Source organism: Papaver somniferum, chromosome 2 (genome assembly GCF_003573695.1).
Source record: "Papaver somniferum cultivar HN1 chromosome 2, ASM357369v1, whole genome shotgun sequence".
Lineage (NCBI taxonomy): Eukaryota > Viridiplantae > Streptophyta > Magnoliopsida > Ranunculales > Papaveraceae > Papaver > Papaver somniferum.
In genome coordinates this window covers 151,227,736-151,247,691 of record NC_039359.1, presented here as the reverse complement: position 1 = coordinate 151,247,691, position 19,956 = coordinate 151,227,736, and the positions used below count along the sequence as shown (strand labels likewise).

At 36.3% G+C, this 19,956-nt stretch overlaps 1 protein-coding gene and 1 pseudogene across 1 annotated transcript; both read right to left on the bottom strand.

Moving 5' to 3' along the window:
• Window positions 1-12,674: 12,674 nt before the first annotated feature.
• On the bottom strand, window positions 12,675-14,625 carry LOC113349456 (annotated as a pseudogene).
• A 437-nt stretch (window positions 14,626-15,062) lies between these two features.
• Window positions 15,063-18,890, bottom strand: LOC113349455 (probable histone acetyltransferase type B catalytic subunit). The gene is made up of 10 exons (XM_026593427.1): window positions 18,748-18,890; window positions 18,616-18,657; window positions 18,411-18,520; window positions 17,500-17,568; window positions 17,042-17,080; window positions 16,881-16,957; window positions 16,705-16,780; window positions 16,505-16,586; window positions 16,250-16,407; window positions 15,063-15,921 (listed from the first exon to the last, which is right to left on the bottom strand). The coding sequence occupies exons 1-10, from the start codon at window positions 18,821-18,823 to the stop codon at window positions 15,268-15,270; spliced, it is 1,383 nt and encodes a 460-aa protein (XP_026449212.1). The 5' UTR covers window positions 18,824-18,890; the 3' UTR covers window positions 15,063-15,267.
• Window positions 18,891-19,956: the final 1,066 nt, after the last annotated feature.

Below are 19,956 nucleotides of genomic sequence, written 5' to 3'. Positions count from 1 at the left end.
ATAATTTTGGGCCTAGATTTAAATTTTATTTAATTATGGGCTTGACAATATGCATAAGGGTATCAAGGTCTTTTAAAAACTCGGGGCCTAGATTTAAACTTTTTTTAATTAAGGGCCTCATATTATGGGTTATCCATGGGTTGGGTCTGAGCCTAATTTCCCCTTTTTGTAATCGTGAAATTTGTGGATAGTCCGTTTAGCCCACCATTAACTAATGTAAATTTTAGTTTTTGTAGAAACTAGCCCAGGTTATAAGAGAATAGAAATCAAAGTCTCCCTTAAAGTTCAAGATTGCTAACGGGGTGCCAGGGTTAATGGGGTGTACCAACCAAGGCAAAATTTGTTTTGTCCTATATGAAAACCTGTTTTGTCTTATTTTGGTTTTGGTACATCCACTAATTCTGGCACCTCCATTAGCAGCCGTGTTAAAGTTCTCCCTCTCAACACATCTACATCCATCTTTTGACGTATATTAACAATGTATCACTCTTTTTGCTAGCTATTAATTTTGTTGTGTCTCCGATAAGCAACAACATTCCATCCCTACCCAAGAAGAAATCTTGCGTCCACCCCTGCTTGATATCAAGGTACGTAAGTACCTCCATAAAACTTCACTAATGTAATTCTTCTCACTTGTATGAAAATTACACTCGTAAAACAACATTATGCGCTATAGAAGATCAAATCATTACCAAAAACCTAGAAAATACGATGAGGAAACTCCTCAAAATTATGGGCTCTTGTACACATTTCAAAGGATTCTACAATCACCACCATCTGCATATTAGAGAATCACTGACCTCCATAAGATGGGTTAAGTAAACAGCGAAATGCTATGTATACACCAAAAATCCTACACCACTATGTGTCAAGTTTTTATTTGCTCATTTTTAAAGCGGATCTCCCTGTTTTTTCTGGTACTGTAGGATGAGGATGAAATCTACGGTGGATATGGATGACACATAGTGGTACACAGAGAGTGTGCTTGTGATATGTTATGTGCATTAATTGTTTACACTGATAAAACCAAAATTTTAATGTAAAATAAACGAGCAAGTATGTAGGCCGGGGTTGTGTTGTTTCTTTTTGTTTGATGGTTGATGGAAACGCCGATGTGCCTCAAGTTTGTAAACTATTCCACCAAACTATACCAGTACTATTTCTGTGAAGGTCTTCTTAAATGCGATCAACTTTAGCCTTTTTCAGAAGAAACAAACAAATTTTTCCGTACCACGAATTTTATCGTCTTATTCGCATACGTTTGCAACTCCGAATCCAAGTCACGTATTATGTGGCATTCCCTGATTATTTGCGAATCGTTCACGAATTTTATGTATCCCGAATGATACGTCCGCTTAATTCGCCATAAATTCTTTAGCTTTTACTTTTCAAAGACTCCATTTTTTGGGCTTTACTGCCTCCCGAACATACACGACCGAATATTAGACGTGTTGTAATTTTTATGAAACAAAAACGACTGAAGAGATTTGAAGGTGAAGGTGAGAGAGATCTCAAACTCACTAACCAAGCATCTAAACCACCATACGACGTCCTTTTGGATAACTAATGTTGTATATATTATTAATATCATCATATTGAGTTTATTTTTCCTTAAATAACTCACACATATGCATAAAAATTGGTCTATGACTTTATAAATATAAATTATTTGTTATATATAGATACCGAATTTTCAGAGCCGAACTCACATTTATAAATCGAATTATACACGTACGTATGCCGTTCCGAATTAATGACGAATCACGTCCCGTTAACCGAATTTTGGACCGAATCTGAATTTTACAAAACCGTATAATATTCGTACGTTTGCCGTTCCGTATGTTTGCCGAATCCCGAATTGCTAACTAGGCTTGGGAGTTAGACCGAATATCTCCCTCTCTCTCTCCAAATCTCCCTCTTTCACCAAAAATACCCTAGCATTTTATACCTGGCAAAACTGGAAAGATAAATAATTGGAACTGCTCCCAGGAGAGATGGCTTCTCTTCTTGGTGATGCACTTGCCACTGTTGGAGCGCGATGAGTAATCACCATCTTGTACCCCTTTCACTTTCACACTTGTGAGACTCTACTGAACCATCATCGTTAAGGTAAATGCATCTTGTTTTTTTTTTCTCTTAAGATTACATACTATAGGTGATCTTGTTTACCTTGGCCGTTTTTAGGTGGTCATGCGGTAAAGAGCTTGTTTACACACATTATTCGTATTTCCTCAAGGTCTTATCGAACTTCTTGGACCCTTTATGTTCTACTTAATGGTTCCATATATTTTTTAAAGGTGGACAGTTCATGATAAAAGTCCCTTCAAACAAATATGTCCCTGGCATGCATGCTCCCTTCAAACAAATACTTATCTTCAACATGTTTATGGAAAAAAGAACATCGAATCAAAAATTTAAAGAAAGCAAATGAAACGAGATGGCCACCCAAGCAACTCTGTGTTTCAATAATTCTATTACTAGATCACAACCACTACCTCCCACCACCCAAGCAACCATAACCATCGCTCACACACGCCGCAAAAACCCACTGTCCACAACAGATTAACCCATGGGAGAATGTGCATCAAAATCATTTATCACACACTTCATAACCTAACAATTTGGCAATACATTTGAAGTATCAGAAATTGACATTCTATCAATCATGTGAAACTAAGATGCTCAGAACTCGGAGATTTGGGTATTCTAAATGGAGACCTGGTCTGAATAAGTGATATGTCAAAATTCAGTCAATTGAAAGCTATCACAATCAGAAAATAATAATAACATGTTTGAGGAAGAAAAACAAATTCATTAAAATCTGAAAATAAGACGATGAAACCAACATATCATGTGAAACTTGAGACAAGTGAAGAAATCACAGAGCATTTGGACATATCCGATAGACATTTGTAAGAATTAATAAGAACAAATCTTTAAAATCTTGCTTAAAACCTTTAATCATCATCTTCAGCTGACCTAAACATATATCCAACTGAATCTGTGTATTCTCACCATCACTACCCACTCTGCTTCTGTATCTCTTTCTCTCTCCAAAACGAATAAGCAATTCCTTCCGACAACATATTTGACTCTTTTTCTTCTCATTTTTTTTTTATTTTCGTACCAACAAAACGAAAGACACCGAGACTAGAAAATACCTAATATACGCTGAAAAAGTAGTGATGATGGATGGAGACGATGAATATTGAATACTGAACATGATGAAGATGGAAACGATGGTGCTGCTGATGAAATAATTTCCATAATGATGGTGAAAAAATAATTAAGACGATGATGAGAGTTAAACTGGAAAATAAGATGATAGATCAATGTTTGCTGATGACGAAGCAAAAACAGAAGATATGATGCATTGTTGGTGATGATGTTGATGATTATTGACCTTGATGATGATGAAGAAGATAAAGGAGAGGATATAGAAAGGTAAATTGAAAAAAAAAAATGTTGAAGAAGAAGAAGATGAGTGTAAAACTAATGAAGCACCATAATGGAAATCAACTTAATCAAAGTACATTCAATGTATATTGCAGGAAGAATAGGTAAACTCCACTGGTGACTGCCATGCTTTATTTTTTGTCGGAGTCTTGCAATAATAGAAGAAACGTCAGATGTATCAAACAATAAATATAAAGAATCGTATCAAACAACTCTACCACGAACAAATTGATGAGGGCAGAATCACAGGTTCAACAAGTTGTCCTTAACACATTAGTTTGCGGGTGTACTCTAAAGTAATGCTAAACCCATAACGTGCGAAGATGTGTCCAGGATAAGACTACCCGATATAACTTGTATTAGCACAATACAAGTTACCCACTCTTAAACTCAGCAACGGGGATGGAAGTAAAACGCCGCACGAAAATAAAAGAAAGAAGATGAAGAAAAGTAGACCTAGAGATGGTCGCTGCTTGTGTGTTTTAAAAAGAGATTTTCGAGTTGTATTTATAGGAAAATTAACTTGCAAATCAAGTTAGGTTTAGGTTTTTTCTTATAAAACGAGTTTTGCTTCTTGTAAAACAATTAAACACAAAAAAGGATTTTTCCCATAAATAAAACTCTTAAATAAATTATTTATTAAGTTAAAAACTTGCAAAAAATAATTTTAAGTAGACACGGACTTGGTGCTTGGTACACGCGCATGGGCATGGGTCGAAACATGTATTTTTCGAACAATAAATATAAAGAACCGTATCAAACAACTCTACCACGAACAAATTGATGAGGGCAAAATCACAGGTTCAACAAGCTGTCCTTAACACATTAGTTCGCGGGTATACTCTAAAGTAATGCTAAACCACAACGTGCGAAGATGTGTCCAGGATAAGACTACCCGATATAACTTGTATTAGCACAATACAAGTTACCCACTCTTAAACTCAGCAACGGGGATGGAAGTAAAACGCCGCACGAAAATAAAAGCAAGAAGATGAAGAAAAGTAGACCTAGAGATGGTCGCTGCTTGTGTGTTTTGAAAAGAGATTTTCGAGTTGTATTTATAGGAAAATTAACTTGCAAATCAAGTTAGGTTTAGGTTTTTTCTTATAAAACGAGTTTTGTTTCTTGTAAAACAATTAAACACAAAAAAAGAATTTTTTCCATAAATAAAACTCTTGCTTAAAACCTTTAATCATCATCTCCAGCTGACTTAAACATATATCCAACTGAATCTGTGTATTCTCACCATCACTACCCACTCTGCTTCTGTATCTCTTTCTCTCTCCAAAACGAATAAGCAATTCCTTCCGACAAAATATATTTGACTCTTTTTCTTCTCTTTTTCTTTTTTTTAAAATTTTCGTACCAACAAAACGAAAGACACCGAGACTAGAAAATACCTAATATACGCTGAAAAAGTAGTGATGATGGATGGAGACGATGAAGATTGAATACTGAACATGATAAAGATGGAAACGATGGTGCTGCTGATGAAATAATTTCCATAATGATTAAGACGATGTTGAGAGTTAAACTGGAAAATAAGATGATAGATCAATGTTTGCTGATGACGAAGCGAAAACAGAAGATATGATGCATTGTTGGTGATGATGTTGTTGGGATTATATGTTTTAAAAAAAATTATTAATTTCCAATAAATTAGTGTCTCATTTAAATGGTTTTATTGTGACATTTATTCTTCCTTTAAAGAATAAATTAATTTCGTTTTAAATGTCAAAAATCGTTTTTGTTGAATTGGTTAACGATGCTAATTACCAACTTATTAATGCATTTCATTTAATCTTATTTAATTCTTTGACTATTATAAATCAGATTTTAACGAAAAGAATTGAGAGATTAGTTGAAACATTTTTAGTGAGAGAGTTTTTCTTTTATGTTTTGGTGTTATAAAGAACTTGGAGAGTTGTTGAAATCCTTTTTGTTGTGAGAGAGTTTTTCTTTTATGACTTGGGTTTACAAAACAAAAGATTTTTAGAGAAAGAAAAATAAGTGTGTGAACATCTCTTATTTTTCTAAATGAGTTTCTGAGGAAGAATGAAGTGTAAAAGTTTCACATCCTCTCACCGTGTAAGAGCGGTTGTGTAAGAGATTAATCTCGTCTGTTTTATCCTTGGGACGACGCGCCATTGAAGAACTGCTTGCATAATCTTGGGCAGAGTCGCGAAACGTGTTAAAGATAGCGACCTAGTCCGCGACTCAGCCATAACATTGTTTGTTTCCTGTTTGATTTTATTTGTTGTGCAGTCATAATTCTGTAATTGTTCCAATAGATGTTGATGATTATTGACCTTGATGATGATGAAGAAGATAAAGGAGAGGATATAGAAAGGTAAATTGAAAAAAAAAAAATGTTGATGATGATGAAGAAAAAGCAGATTGAAGAAGAAGATGATGAGTGTAAAACTAGTGAATTACCATAATGGAAATCAACTTAATCAAAGTAAATTCAGTGTATATTGAAGGAAGAATAGGTAAACTCCACTGGTGACTGCCATGCTTGATTTTTGTCCCATAATCTTGAAACAATTTCTGAAGCTGCTGCTGCTTAACGTCTTTAATAAGTTGCTTCAAGTGAACAAAATTCTTAATCTGCAATTTTGCTTTCAAGGACTTATCATTCGAATAAAACACAAATTCTGGTCCATCTTCAGCCAGGAAATTGGATAGAACCACCCTGATTAACCAAACAAAATATTAAACACCTATTTCCTTCCAGTAAGCTCACATTCTTCATCACATTACGAGTGATTTGGATATTGATTAATACATTTTTGGTTATTATCTTAACCTTCTTCTCCTTATTCTTCTTCTTCTTCCTGTTAGAACTCTCTGGTAGTACTTTAGACGATGTACATCTGATTCCGGATAAAAACAAACCTAATACGTTCACATCGTTAGTAACAGTTGTTTTGATGTGATACTCATTTTTTTCATCCACATATATTGATACTTGGTATTGCTTTGTGACAGTGTCAATATCAGTTTCAGAAACATCATCCGGTAGAGGTGTGATGGTGGAGTAATTAAGCCCCCATTGGAGAGAAGAAGAGGTTTTAGGGTCTGGTTTTAGAGCAAGCGAAGAAGATAAAGAGCAGAGAGAGAGAGAAACAGACAAACCAGATTTTATAACACAGAAAATGGAAGGGATATCGCGCAGTGGGTCCAGGATTGTTTAATCTCTAAAATTTGAATTTGTCGACACGTTCTTAACTTGGGAGTTGGGATTCGTTAATTAATGGGAGAAGAAGCTTATGGTTTGTGTTAATTAGAGTATAATAGTATTTTTATGCATTTTTATCTTCTTTGGTTTGGACTTTGGATCATGATCTTCAAAGTTTAGTGGGTCCGACCCTACTTTCATGTTCTTCCCATATATTATTTACTTATTTATTGATCATGCATCGGAAATACGTTGCGGACTCGATTCAAAATCTTAGACCAATTTGAGGGATCTCCCGTTTCTTCCAACTTTAAGATGGCACTTCGTTAAATAATTGTAACAACTCTACTGCCCCGAATGACTATTCGCTGAGGTTTATTTTTCTTTTGGCATCGAAGAAAGTACATACTTATTATAGCTGTTCCGGCCAGGGGTTGTTGTAAACTCAACCAAAACGTACTTTAGACGTTGAAATGGAGAGCCGGCTTGAGGCCACAAGCCAGAGGAGGCCATAAAATTACTAGTATTTTTTGTTTGGAAAATTGGCATCCCGAGCGCAGCGGAAATCAAGATCATAAAGATCAATTGGTGATATTAACCAAACATGGGAGAAATTATAAGAAAGAGACAGAAGATAAAGAAATATACAACCACAACACAAGATATACGTGGTTCACCGTTACAGACTACATCCACGGCCAACACCACCAGAAAACTTGCATTAACATCAAAGACCATTACATGCTCTTTTGCAACCCAAGACAAGATCCAAGAGTTAACAAGACATACCCGAGAGTCACAAGATATACGTGGTTCACCTTTACAGGCTACATCCACGGCCAACACCACCAGAAAACTTGCATTAACATCAAAGACCATTACATGCTCTTTCGCAACCCAAGACAAGACCCAAGAGTTAACAAGACATACCCGAGAACACCATCAAAGAAACCATAGAAACCAATTCTCTAACCATTCTCCAAACTAGCCTCATATCTTCTCTTCTACACCGTCTTCTTAGTCGCTAGTAACAAAGGAGAAACATGGAAACACTAGAAACTAGGTTTAGGGAAAAGCCCCAAACCCTAAACCCTAGAACACCAAAATCCTCTCTCTACAAGTTTTTCGTATCTTTTCTAGGTTCTCTACTAGGCTATTTATATAGGTACATTACTTAGCCTACATGACTAGGGTTTCATAACTTAGCTAGGAAGTCCTTATAATTTAGGAATAAGAAAACACATAAAGAGTTATCTAACTCTTTATTGGCCGACTAAGTTTGAGTTTCGCAAAAACTCAAACTCTTCCACCGACCTAGTCAGGCCCACTAACCTATATCCAACAATTCTCCACCTCGGATAATGCATTCATGCATGAAACGATCAATACACGAAATCTCCTTCGTCTTCCAACGTCGATTGCGCCATAGGCTGCCTACGTATCCTCCCCAAGGAATCAAACCGACCGTACTTCACTTTTGAAGCTCACACCCGAACTTCCATCTTCATAGAAACCATCTCTTCGACCAAAATACCATGACATTAATAAAAGTCTTCAAACCATCTTCTACCTGAAGAAAATACTTGCGAAATTGATCATGTTTCACAAACACCATGAAAATCTTTAATCACCATCAACGAATCCTTGCTCAGACTCCACCATTGATCACCTAGAGAACTATCCAGAAGAATCACCGCTAGCTCCACCTAACCTGTAAGCTAACAACATATTGAACTCTTATCCAGAAAGGAAGAATTAGCTTCAATATTATACTCCAGCACGTGTCATGATTATCGTGTATCTAAAACAAACCCATCAGACATCTCCACTGTGATTAACAGACTTAAACCTTTGAGCGATTCACAAAGCCATCACCAATATGACATAATATTTACCACCTTCACACCCAACATACTCGGTCATAATATATACCGTGTGAATACTCGTACTACTGTGGTACATGTTTTCGAGATCAGGAACATTTTGATATTACGTGCAAGCCATCAAAAATACTTTAACATAGACTTAAAACATAAATCTACAACATCTCGTGCATAACTTCGAAGCGTTGCTGGACTTGCTTCTACATGAGACCTCACAGCCCCATCCTTTCTTCAAACTTTGTAACCCATTATTTATAGTGTATGGTTACTAACACCTTCAAGAAGTAAATATGTATTCCACCTCATTCGTCCTTATTCGGCATTCCATACTACATCATAAAACTGAATGAAGAACATAAACTTCTACCAAGTTGAACCTCCGATTTGTAAATCACATCACAAATCCATCTTTGTGTAAACACTGGTTGAAACATTATCTTCAAAACATATTTCTCCACCCGAACAATAAACCATCGTTCAATTCCAAGTTCAATCACACCAGCCCATCCTTGGCTCTGATACCAATTGTTGGGAAAATCGACACCCCAAGCACAGCGGAAATCAGGATCACAAAGGGCAATTGGTGATTTGAACCAAATATGGGATAAATAATTAGAGAGAGACAGAAGATAAACAAACACACAACCACAACACAAGATATACGTGGTTCACCTTTACAGGCTACATCCACGGCTAACACCACCAGAAAACTTTCATTAACATCAAAGACCATTACATGCTCTTTCGCAACCCAAGACAAGACCCAAGAGTTAACAAGACATACCCGAGAACACCATCGAATAAACCATAGAAACCAATTCTCTAACCATTCTCCAAACCAGCCTCATGTCTTCTCTTCTACATCGTTTTCTTAGTCGCTAGTAACAAAGGAGAAACATGGAAACACTAGAAACTAGGTTTAGGGCAAAATCCCAAACCCTAAACCCTAGAACACCAAAATCCTCTCTACAAGTTTTTCGTATCTTTTCTAGATTCTCTAATAGACTATTTATATAGATACATTACTTAGCCTACATGACTAGGATATCACAACTTAGCTAGGAAGTCCCTATACTTTAGGAATAAGGAAACACGTAAAGAGTTATCTAACTCTTTATTGACCGACTAAGTTTGAGTTTCGCAAAAACTCAAACTCTTCCACCGACCTAGTCAGGCCCACTAGCCTATATCCGACATTTTTTTACTTGTAATAATCATGTTAGATCCAAACTTGTCTACCCCAAAAGCCAGCTCGTTCTAAAACCAAAGTCTAAAACCGAAAGAAAGTGACACCGGTCAAACAGATAAATAAAATATCGCACGTTAGGAAGATTAATCGGCAAACTATCGTCTATTTTCTGCCCACTGATTCAAAGATGTGGTGACGCCATGAGGCCAGAGTAAGAGCATAAGAACTCACCCACCTCAACAATCATGAATTTACTATACAAATTTACAATATGCATATCCACCAATCATCCAATTTAATTTACTTTTGAATCTTTCACTTATTTATGCCGAGGTTCATTTTTGTACTGCACATATGTACTCATATGAATTTTGTCTATCACATTTTTATGGTCCTTAAAATTGAGTTCCAAAAAAGAAAAATGATTTTCCAAAATTGATCAATTCTATATAATTTTTTTTCAGACTTTTTGCAGTGAAGAAATCTTAATTGTAATATCTCTTAGAAATCGAAAAAAAAAATATCGTAAAATATCATCCATGATCAAATAATTTCTTGATTGAAACTTTAGTGAAAAAAATTGTTTTCTTACAATTTTGATTTTTAAATATTCATAAATAGTACGTCGTTTTTCTTCGAAAATCTACCACACTATAGTTGATAATCATTTAATTTATATGGGTTGAAAGGAATTTGGATAAGGTTGATCAAAATCGAGGAATTTTTAGTTTCGAAAAAACCCAGAAAAACGGGTCACGCGCTGTTGATTCGGGCGGAGAAGAAAGGGTCCATAACTTATTTTGTAACACATATAATTTTTATAAATTCCGTGACCGCGGCATTACTAATTTATCAGGTTCCGATAACTGTTGCGGATATTCTTTCGAAACCGTGGTCAAATAGTTTATAATGAATATATTTGTTACATTTTTTATTCTTCTTGGGCGACCCCAACTGATGGGGCAGTAATCTAGTATACTTGTACGACTGATGTAGTTACAGATTTTCATATATAATCCATGTACAAAGTAACTATTAACACATTTCCGAAAAGGGATCAGAATTTGTATAAGAATTATATTTTGATATTTAATTGTATAAGAATTATATTAAATGAAATCATTAGTCAGAAAAAATAGCTTTTTCAAGTTTTCTCTTCTCTTGTAATTAATTTTATTCTTCTATGTTTGTATATATCCATTTATGTAGTATTTTATGTGCACATCTCCTTTAACAGCAAATCATGCAACTCGTCCCAAAAAATTTACCGCGGCTTAGGCCGCTTGGCAAATCCGCAAAATGTAAGTTTGTAACCATGTCTTTTACTGATCTTGATTCGATCCTGATTCAAGTAGCTTAGCAAAATTAACATTTGGTTGATGACTATTCTGTGCAGTTCGTGATAATATGTTTAAGCGGGAAAAGTCTATAACATAGACAACTAACATAGTCCAGATATAGGACAATTAATCCAAATTTTTGATTATTCTCATCTTCACCCCACTACCAATCCTAATATTAAAATCATTTTCCTCTTCGGTGTTAAGACTGTGACACCTATTGTCCAAATTTTGGACTAGCTGTAGGAAGGTCGGTTTAAGCCGTTGATCTAAACTAAATATAACCCTACATTTGGGTTTGGAAGTCCCACACACAAATGACTTGGACCACGTGGAGAGAAAGAGCCACAATAACAGATGTTTTTAAAAGTTGTCTTCGCAGCATATTTTGCATGACTACAGGCATAGACAGATAGACAGACTATAGACTGTTTTTGGGAAAGGCAGCAGGTCTGCGTTTTGGTTTTTCTTAGGATGGGCCCATCAAATCATTCCTAACAACTCTTTCCAAATTTCCGTAGTTTGTGGCCTCATTTGTCCCTTTGAAATACAAAGCCACATGATTCCACCGGGGTCCACTGTTTTTTATCCACGATCAACTTAACGTTGTCGTTTTTTTATTTGAAATTTTTTAATGAAAAGTTTCCTCTCTCGGTCAACCACTATTACGTTAAGTGGTAGTTGCAGTTAAAGTGTAGCCTAAAGACACCGGTCCATTGTTTAATTAAGTTTTGTTTAATACTACTGTTCCATTGTTTAATTAACTTGAGATTCGTTAATTAATCATTAATATGACGAAAACAATTCTATGGTCGTGCTACACTGAATACAATATCATCACATACTATATCAGCTGCTTTGAAAGAAAACAAAAAAACGGAAAGGACTTCACTAGACTAGCCAAGTATCTGACAATACTCCATTGTTTATTAGAGAGCCATGCATGACGTTGAAAGTTAATAACTAATGCTTCTAATAAATTACCGTCCAACTTCTTGTAAGACTTCCCGTCTAACTGAATGTGGGAAATTTTGACATTATGAAAACATTTGAGATAAAACGATCGGTTTTTGTCATATTAGCAACGCACCTTTATTGGAATGTGATGCCCAACAATAAGCTTCTAAATATACCCTAATGTGGTGTAAGATAGGGAGATAGCCACAACGACAGATGTTTCTGAAAGTTTCTTCATTTAAGCATGATGCCCCACCAACTATACTGGAGAGGCATATTTTGCTGTAAATGGACTACAATCAATAGACTGTTGTTGTGATAAGCAGGTTTGCGTTTTGTTTTTCTTGAGAGGGGCCCATTAAATTATATTCTAAGAAAGTCTTTCTAAAGGAATCACTAGAGAAGAGAGATAGACCACAACTCTCTCTGTTGTTTCTGCCGTCATGTCTACGGACCTATGAAATCCAAAGCCATGCGATTCCGTACTAAATCCCGGGGTCCACTGTTTCATCCCTTTGTGTCCAACTTTATCATTTGATATTTTTGTGAAAGTTTCCACTCTCAGTCAACCACTAAATTAAGTGGCAGTTGCAGTGAAATTGCAGACCAATGCTATATGATGCTTAATTAAGTATAATATCTTGGTTGTTAATCGTTAATGGGACGAAAACAGCTCTACGATCGTCTTATTTTAAATATATAATATCTTCGTTCACGTCACATACATGCATCAGCTGCTTCAAAAGAGAAAAAGAATGACTCTACAATGCAAACATTGCTAAGCCAAGATAGCGAGAATACTTCATTTGTTTATAGAGCCGTGCATGGCGTTGAAAAAATTCAACTCTTCTTTGGAGTTTAGTGGGTCCGAGTCCGACACATCCAATTCCAACCAGGATTGATTAATCTTTAAAAGCAGTCCGGAGTGGGTCCTGGTCATTATGGACGGTTTCGTGTTGAAGAAACATTCCAACGCAAGTAAATGGGTTTTGGGGATTGGACGCCAACTGCCAACTCTATGGAGAAGTGTTTGCACTGTGCAGCGTGCACACACAGGTTCCCCTTGTGGGTCCCAGTCCACCCTCTTTTTTTTTTTTTCTTTTTTTTTTCTTTTTTTGTATATTTTCATCCTGTTTCTCAAAGAGTCAATATTATTGAGCAATCCTCGTGGAAATCCTATGATTTCCACTTTCCCCGGCAGAAGGAAAGCTTTTCAGCTTTGCTACTTAGACGGACAGAGTCAGTGTAATCCCTTGGTTGCTTGCAGATTGCAGTTGGTTTAAGGCGAAAACAAACCATGGCAAATGTTCGAGGAACCACAATTTCAAACCTGTTATCCATACCGATGAGCCCTTGAAAATGCTTTGCCATTTTAACATGACTCCTAAGGAAAGTTCTCAAGTTAGCAATTCCATAGCTGCGGAGCACTAACCAAAGTTTCATCGATCGAAATCTTCTGCTTAGAGCTATTTGCCAATCCTTGTAATCAATCACTTGTTTTGATTCAGTTGCTTTGTTCTTTAGATACTCTGGATTCGTTGACAATGCCTTAACAAGGGAACTGGAGTCTTTCACCCATAAACAGCAACAATCCAAAGTAGTGAAGAACCACTTGTGTGCATTTAGACTAAATGAATCTGCCTCCTCCACACCATCAATGAAGTGCCTGAACTCCGGGCAGATACAAGCACTTCCAGCATAAGCCGCATCCACATGAACCCAAATACCATACATTTTCGCAACCTCGCAAAGTTGACCAATAGGATCTACTGCAGTTGATGAAGTTGTACCGACAGTAGCACATAGAAATAATGGAACTAATCCGGATTCGATATCAGCGAGAATTGTAGTTTGAAGTGAAATGGGAGAGAGACCGAAGTTTGTAGCCTTTGATGTGGCGATTGCACGGAAGTTCTTTGGGTTTATACCTGCAATCTGAGCAGCTTTTTGTAGTGCACAATGAGTTTGATCAGAAGCGTACACAACTAGCTTGTTAATATTTTCTCTACCAATTTTGTTCAACATTTTATCTCTTGCTGCAGTTAGTGTACATAAAATGGCTTCACAGGTAGTCCCCTGCAAAACCCCTCCTCCTCCTGAACTCCCATCTGACGAGAAGAGAAATGATTTGGGAAGTGTAAGCATTTGGCCAACAATACTCTCCAACTCAGTTGCAGCTGGTGAAGACATCCAATTGAAACCCACAACATTAAATCCTGTACTAAGCATTTCCCCAAGAAACCCAGCAATGGAACCACTGGAAGGAAAGTAAGCAAAGTAGTTTGGACTCTGCCAATGAGTAAGACCAGGAATGATATCATTTTAACATCTTGAAGAATGGTTTCAATAGATTCAGAATTGTTTGGAGCTGATTCTGGTAACCGTTTACGCAAGTATCCAGGTTCAACTTGACTCCTAACAGGATAACTCTCGACGTTTTTGTAGTAATCGGCAAGAAAATCTATAATCATGTGACCTTGCCTTCTGAATTCATCCGGATCAAGTGGATTTTGTTAAGATATTGATAGGCTTTCAAGATTGCCAGTTGGAAGACTACCCATTGTCACTGCTGTTGCTAATGAGTTAGTTGAGAGGAAGTTTTCGGTAAGGAGATGGAGAGAATTGGTGTTGAGAATAATGAAGAAGAATGAGAGGAATGAAGGATTTATATAGAGAGAATGAAGCTGGTGAAAGAGCTCAAGAACAAAATGACATCCAAGACGCGTATATAAAAATTGGGCCAGTCAAATATGGGATGATAGTTGGTGTTTCTCTGACATGGACCATGGAGTCACTGGACTGGAGTGGAAGTTCACTATTCTCTAAATTTCAACACATTTAAAATGAGCCATATAAAGATTATAATGCATTAGAGTCTTAGAGAGACAGATATTTTTAGAATGAGGCAGGAAAGTGGGTACACTCAGCTGAGAATTTTAGCGTCTTAAAAGTAATGCTTGTTTAACAAAGGAGGCTTCTGTGTAAGCAACTTTGCAAGCAATATTGACACATGCGGAATCTAGCTGCCTTTGGCCCTTTACTAATGGACCACCACCTACCAAGAACAAAAATAAAAAGCAAGTTTGATTTAGATGGATCCATACAAAAATTATATTCAGTTTACATTCATTCCTTGAATAGCTAAATTATCATATTCGAAATGGGTAGATAATAAAAAATTTCTCAAATGTTGCCTACTGCACCATCAAACATAAATCCTATGTCCCATTAAAAATGTTCACTAGTAAGAGAGCTGAAACACTATCCACGATGCAGTACTACCTTTCCTGCAACCTCGGTGATTTCGTTCATACGTTCGTCAACCAGTTGATTCAACTGCTCCTCTTGATTAGTTTGGTTTTTGTTAACTTCAGTTTCAATGCCATCCGTCTTCTCACTTCCTCTTGGACGGAACATAACAAATGTCATTTCATGATCATAATCATTGGGAACTTCAATTACTTGCTTCCCACCAGTTCCAGAATCTTTACCCAAGACGTCGGCCTTCGTTCGATCTGAAATTAATGTCCTGTAGTTGTCCAGTAACTTCTTGTTGTTGGGATCAAGTTGAAGATAGATAAGAACCTCCCAACACTGCAAAAACTGTTTCTTGTTAATCTTCAAAGTTTTCCTGACCTCTTCAACTAAAGCTGAAGGTGGATCTGATTCAAACTTGCAGGTTTTCTTTGATAGATTTTCATGTATCAGATGTGAAACAACTGAATCAACTGCTGGTTTGATTGCATCTAAAGTAAGTAGGCGAAGTGTGTCTATGCAGGTTCGGAGTTGCTGGAGGTAGTCAGATGGCTCCTCAATCGCCATGTCATGAACGTTCTCAGCTATTGCAACAGAATTCAGAACCTCTAGAAGGTGACGGCCATGGCCTTGGCCCTGGTAGGGAGGCAATATCAGCATCTGCATCGCAATCACAGCGAAGTGAGTATACTAAGAAAACAAAGGGAGGAAACAAAAATTCGATTACTGTAACCCTATGATCATAGCTCTAATGAGAAGCAGAACAATGACTAGAATGCGCCTCAATGACCTAAAACTCTCATTAAGTAGGTCAGCATACGACAAACATTAGGGAGCTAAAAGAGCACAAGTAACAGACTGGTGCAAAGAAAAAAAAATGGCAACAGATATAGGTATCTGACTATCTTCTTGCTTTTCCTATTTTATGCTTAAATTCTAAACATTGAGTATACGTCTTACAAAAATCAAATATGAAGAGAGAAAAAACCTGGCTTATCCTCAGACGAGAACTGTCTGGGTACTGGTAAAATCGATAAACAGTTGCAAAGCCAAGCAATTTAGAATTAGAATCTCCTTTTTGATCTGTCTTCTGAACCATGAGATAGATCTCCCACTTCGGATCAGATATATCGATGGGGCTACTACCTGTCACCCAAAAGCAAAAGAGATGTTTTTAAATAGCATAAAACTTTCAACAAAGTAATAATTGCAGCAAGTGGGATATCCAACTCCGAAGCATTACCATCAACAAGCAGTAGCACCAAAGGTACCAACCGACCATATAGCTCTCCCACGGCAATACTAGTTACAGGCAGATGAATAACCTTATGATGTGCAAGAAAATGTGATAATTCATCAGCCAAAGTTCACAAATAGGGAATATAAGGTAGTCAACCGAAGAAACTAAATGCACTGAGCAGCAGATTCAAATTTGAAAACTACCTCCACATTAGAAGCTCCACTCTGGTGATCCCCGGGATTTTTAAACTGCACCACCTTTCCACTAGAGCTGACATCTCTGCAAAATAAGTGCACCATATGAAGAAAATATCATGAGTGTGGAAACATAACAGCTGTAAGCTAAAGGCATAAACTAACAAACAACAAAGGAAATATACCTGATATATTGAGTCTCTTTAGAGAATGTTTGCAGAAAATCATCCTTCGACTCCAGCAAGGATTCACCAAATATCGACTATTGTAATGACAATTTTTCAGTATAGATTCCAAGGTAAAACTACAAATAACTTGAAGGGCTAAAAAACCTTTCAAAAGATACCTGAAGAGCAGATTTTAGATCCGTGATCCCCTTGCCTCCCTAGATATGAATTAAAATTAAATGTCAGATCATTATGTTATGCTAAGGGAGGATATATAAACGTTAACATGCTGATCTTTCCCTACACAAATGGAGATAATTAAGACTCAAGCCTGCATGATTACGTTTGTTGAAAATAAAATTTAAGGTAACAAGTTAACAATAAACAGTGGCTGCAATGTTCCAATGCAGAACCTTCTTTCTTTATTATTTTTCTTTTTACCGAAAACAGACTTTCTATTCTACTTTAAAACATGTAATGGTTCTATGTAAACCTGGACGTAGTTCCAGATAGCACTCCCAATCCCCGAAGATAACTAAAGTTGCCCAGTTATCAGATCTTAATCTCTACCGAGCAACATATCAAAGAAAGAAACCAAAATATCTTGTCAACAGAAAAGGTTTACACAGAAACTTACATCAGCTGTGCTCTCAGAAGTTATATCAGCATAAGCATGGAAAGATATGCTGCTCAACCAAATGTTAATCTGCACAAGGTGTAGACACATGAGAAAACTGTACTGACTGATGAACCAATCTAACAACCATAACTGTAAACATTAAGCTATGTACAGAACAAAAATATGTTTATGAGAACAAGCATAGCGATAAACAGTGTAAGACAGCAAAAATAGTTGTTCTACAAACAGTCAAAAGTAAATAGGATAATGTAAGATAAAGGAAATAAAAGGAAAAAAAAAACCTTCCAAACACCAACACCGACAAATCGACAATAGAACATTTAAACTATTGTTCTGCAGCTTGTGCTCAACTATTCTAGTGCAAACAGGCTCAAAGCCTCAAAGATTAACATAATTTTCAAAAAATCATCTCCAAGGATGGGTAACCGGCTTTTTTTTTCACATTTAAGACATTGAGATCTGACACAATTGGAGAGATTCAAATGACCCGAATCTGTAGAGCTAACGAAAAGTTGTCACACTAACCTAATATTGTCTAACAACTATAGATTCAAAATCAAATTGTACAAATAGTTGTAATTTTATATGAATGCTGAGGTTTTGCTAATTCACATCACAGCATAACTACAGGGACCCAGAAACCCAGTATAAGACTCTTAATTGTACAGCAATAACAGCAGCAAAATCTTATTCACTCAACTTCTCAAACCAATTCACCGTTCTCAGCTAACCCGAAAATTGAGCTCTAGGGCACAAAATTGAACCAATGATCTTACCAAGTACCACTTGCTCTACACTGACACAACTCATCACCATTCACCAGTATACCCTTGAATATCGAAATTCTAACCCTAATTTAACATTTCTATACAAATCAACAGAACCTACAGAGAGATAGGGTTTCAAACCTTCAAATCTTTGTACCCATACACTTTCCCATCTTCACCGAAAAAACGGTTAAGATCAATCGGGTCAATGCAACAGCTTTCTTCAACATCAACTTCTTCTTTGCTACTCACTACATAGGAAATATTCACCAAAAATTACAAAAAAAAAGAGAAAAAAGGATTTCCGAGACAGAAATTACGATTAAAATGAAAATTGTCAACATACCCAGAAATATTTTGATGCAATCATTTGCTTCAACACCAGCATCTGAAGAAACAACACGAAAAAGCATGAAAATCAAAGGAGGGTTTCAATGGAGGAAAGTGTTGGAAGTGAAATGAGACCGAATTAACTCACCGATACTGGAGAATCCAACTTTTCGTTTCTTCTTAAGATCTGAAGTTAGATCAGCAGCAGATTTCTTCGTACCCATTTTTTGGTCTAGGGTTTCTAGGGTTTAGAGTGAGGGGAGGGGAACGAAGGCGGGAAATGAAAAATTGGGAGGGATTTCACGAACTAAATTTTTTCTCCTTTCTCTGTCTTATAAGGACAACTTGATAAAACCAAGCGCTTTGTTTGGGCTTTTTCTGATCCATATCCTAAACACTCGCTAAGGGGCATACGAATTTTCAACCGGGCAAATCATCCTTTTTTAGGTGGTCCCAAGACTATTTTGTCTAGTGTGAAAAGGGGTTTCCGGCATGGTACATAATTATTTTAGCATTAATTTTCATAAATTTTTTATTTTCGTAATTATTTGAGTTCATGCTCTCCAATGAACTCTGAACATCCTACTTATTTTCTTGTAGGAGTTCATTCTTTTTAATGAACTATCAGGTGTTTGGTAATGCTTTTTATAGATTCGAGTTCATTCTTTCAAATGAACACCTAATCAAAGTTCATTATTAAAAATCAGAGTTCATTCTTTTGAATGAACACCCAATCAAAGTTCATTATTAGGTACAAAAATCAGAGTTCATTCGTCAAAAGGAACACCCCAATCAAAATTCATTTGTCAAATCTAAAATAGAGTTCATTTTTTAACATGAGTACTCAACAAAATCCATAAAAAACAGAGTTCATTCTTTCGAATGAACACCTAATAATTCAAGATCTAAAACAGAGTTCATTATTTAATATGAACACACAACAAAAATAAGAGTTCATTTTTTTTGAATAAACACCTGATGAAAAGATCTAAAAATATAGTTCATTTTTTAAATCTTCATCCTCTTTATCGTCTTAATCATCTTCAACAACAGCAACAATAACAGGGAAGATGAACACAAAAAATATTCATCGCTCATCATCATCTTCATCGTCTTCACCGTCAAAAACCTAGAAAAAGGGAGAAGAATAATTATTTTCATCATCAACAACATCGTCGTCGTCTTCATCATCGTCGTCTCATCATCTTCATAAGTAAAAGAGAAAAAGTAGATCTGAAAATAGAGGAAAGAGAAAACAAATCTGGATATGATTCCATTCTCTCTTAATAATTGAGTATACATATGAACCCAAAAGGGTATTTCTGTCACTGATGTGTTCTCAAAGTTGTTGTAGATG

Bases quoted from the DNA above. Each gene is read 5' to 3' on its own strand.
- LOC113349455 (XM_026593427.1), bottom strand. From the start codon at position 18,823: ATGGGTACGAAGAAATCTGCTGCTGATCTAACTTCAGATCTTAAGAAG. The intron at 17,569-18,410 runs GTTTGAAACCCT...CACCTTGTGCAG, and splicing joins ATGGGTACAAAGATTTGAAG to ATTAACATTTGGTTGAGCAG. The intron at 16,781-16,880 runs GTATATTTCCTT...CTTATTTTGCAG, and splicing joins AAAGAGACTCAATATATCAG to AGATGTCAGCTCTAGTGGAA.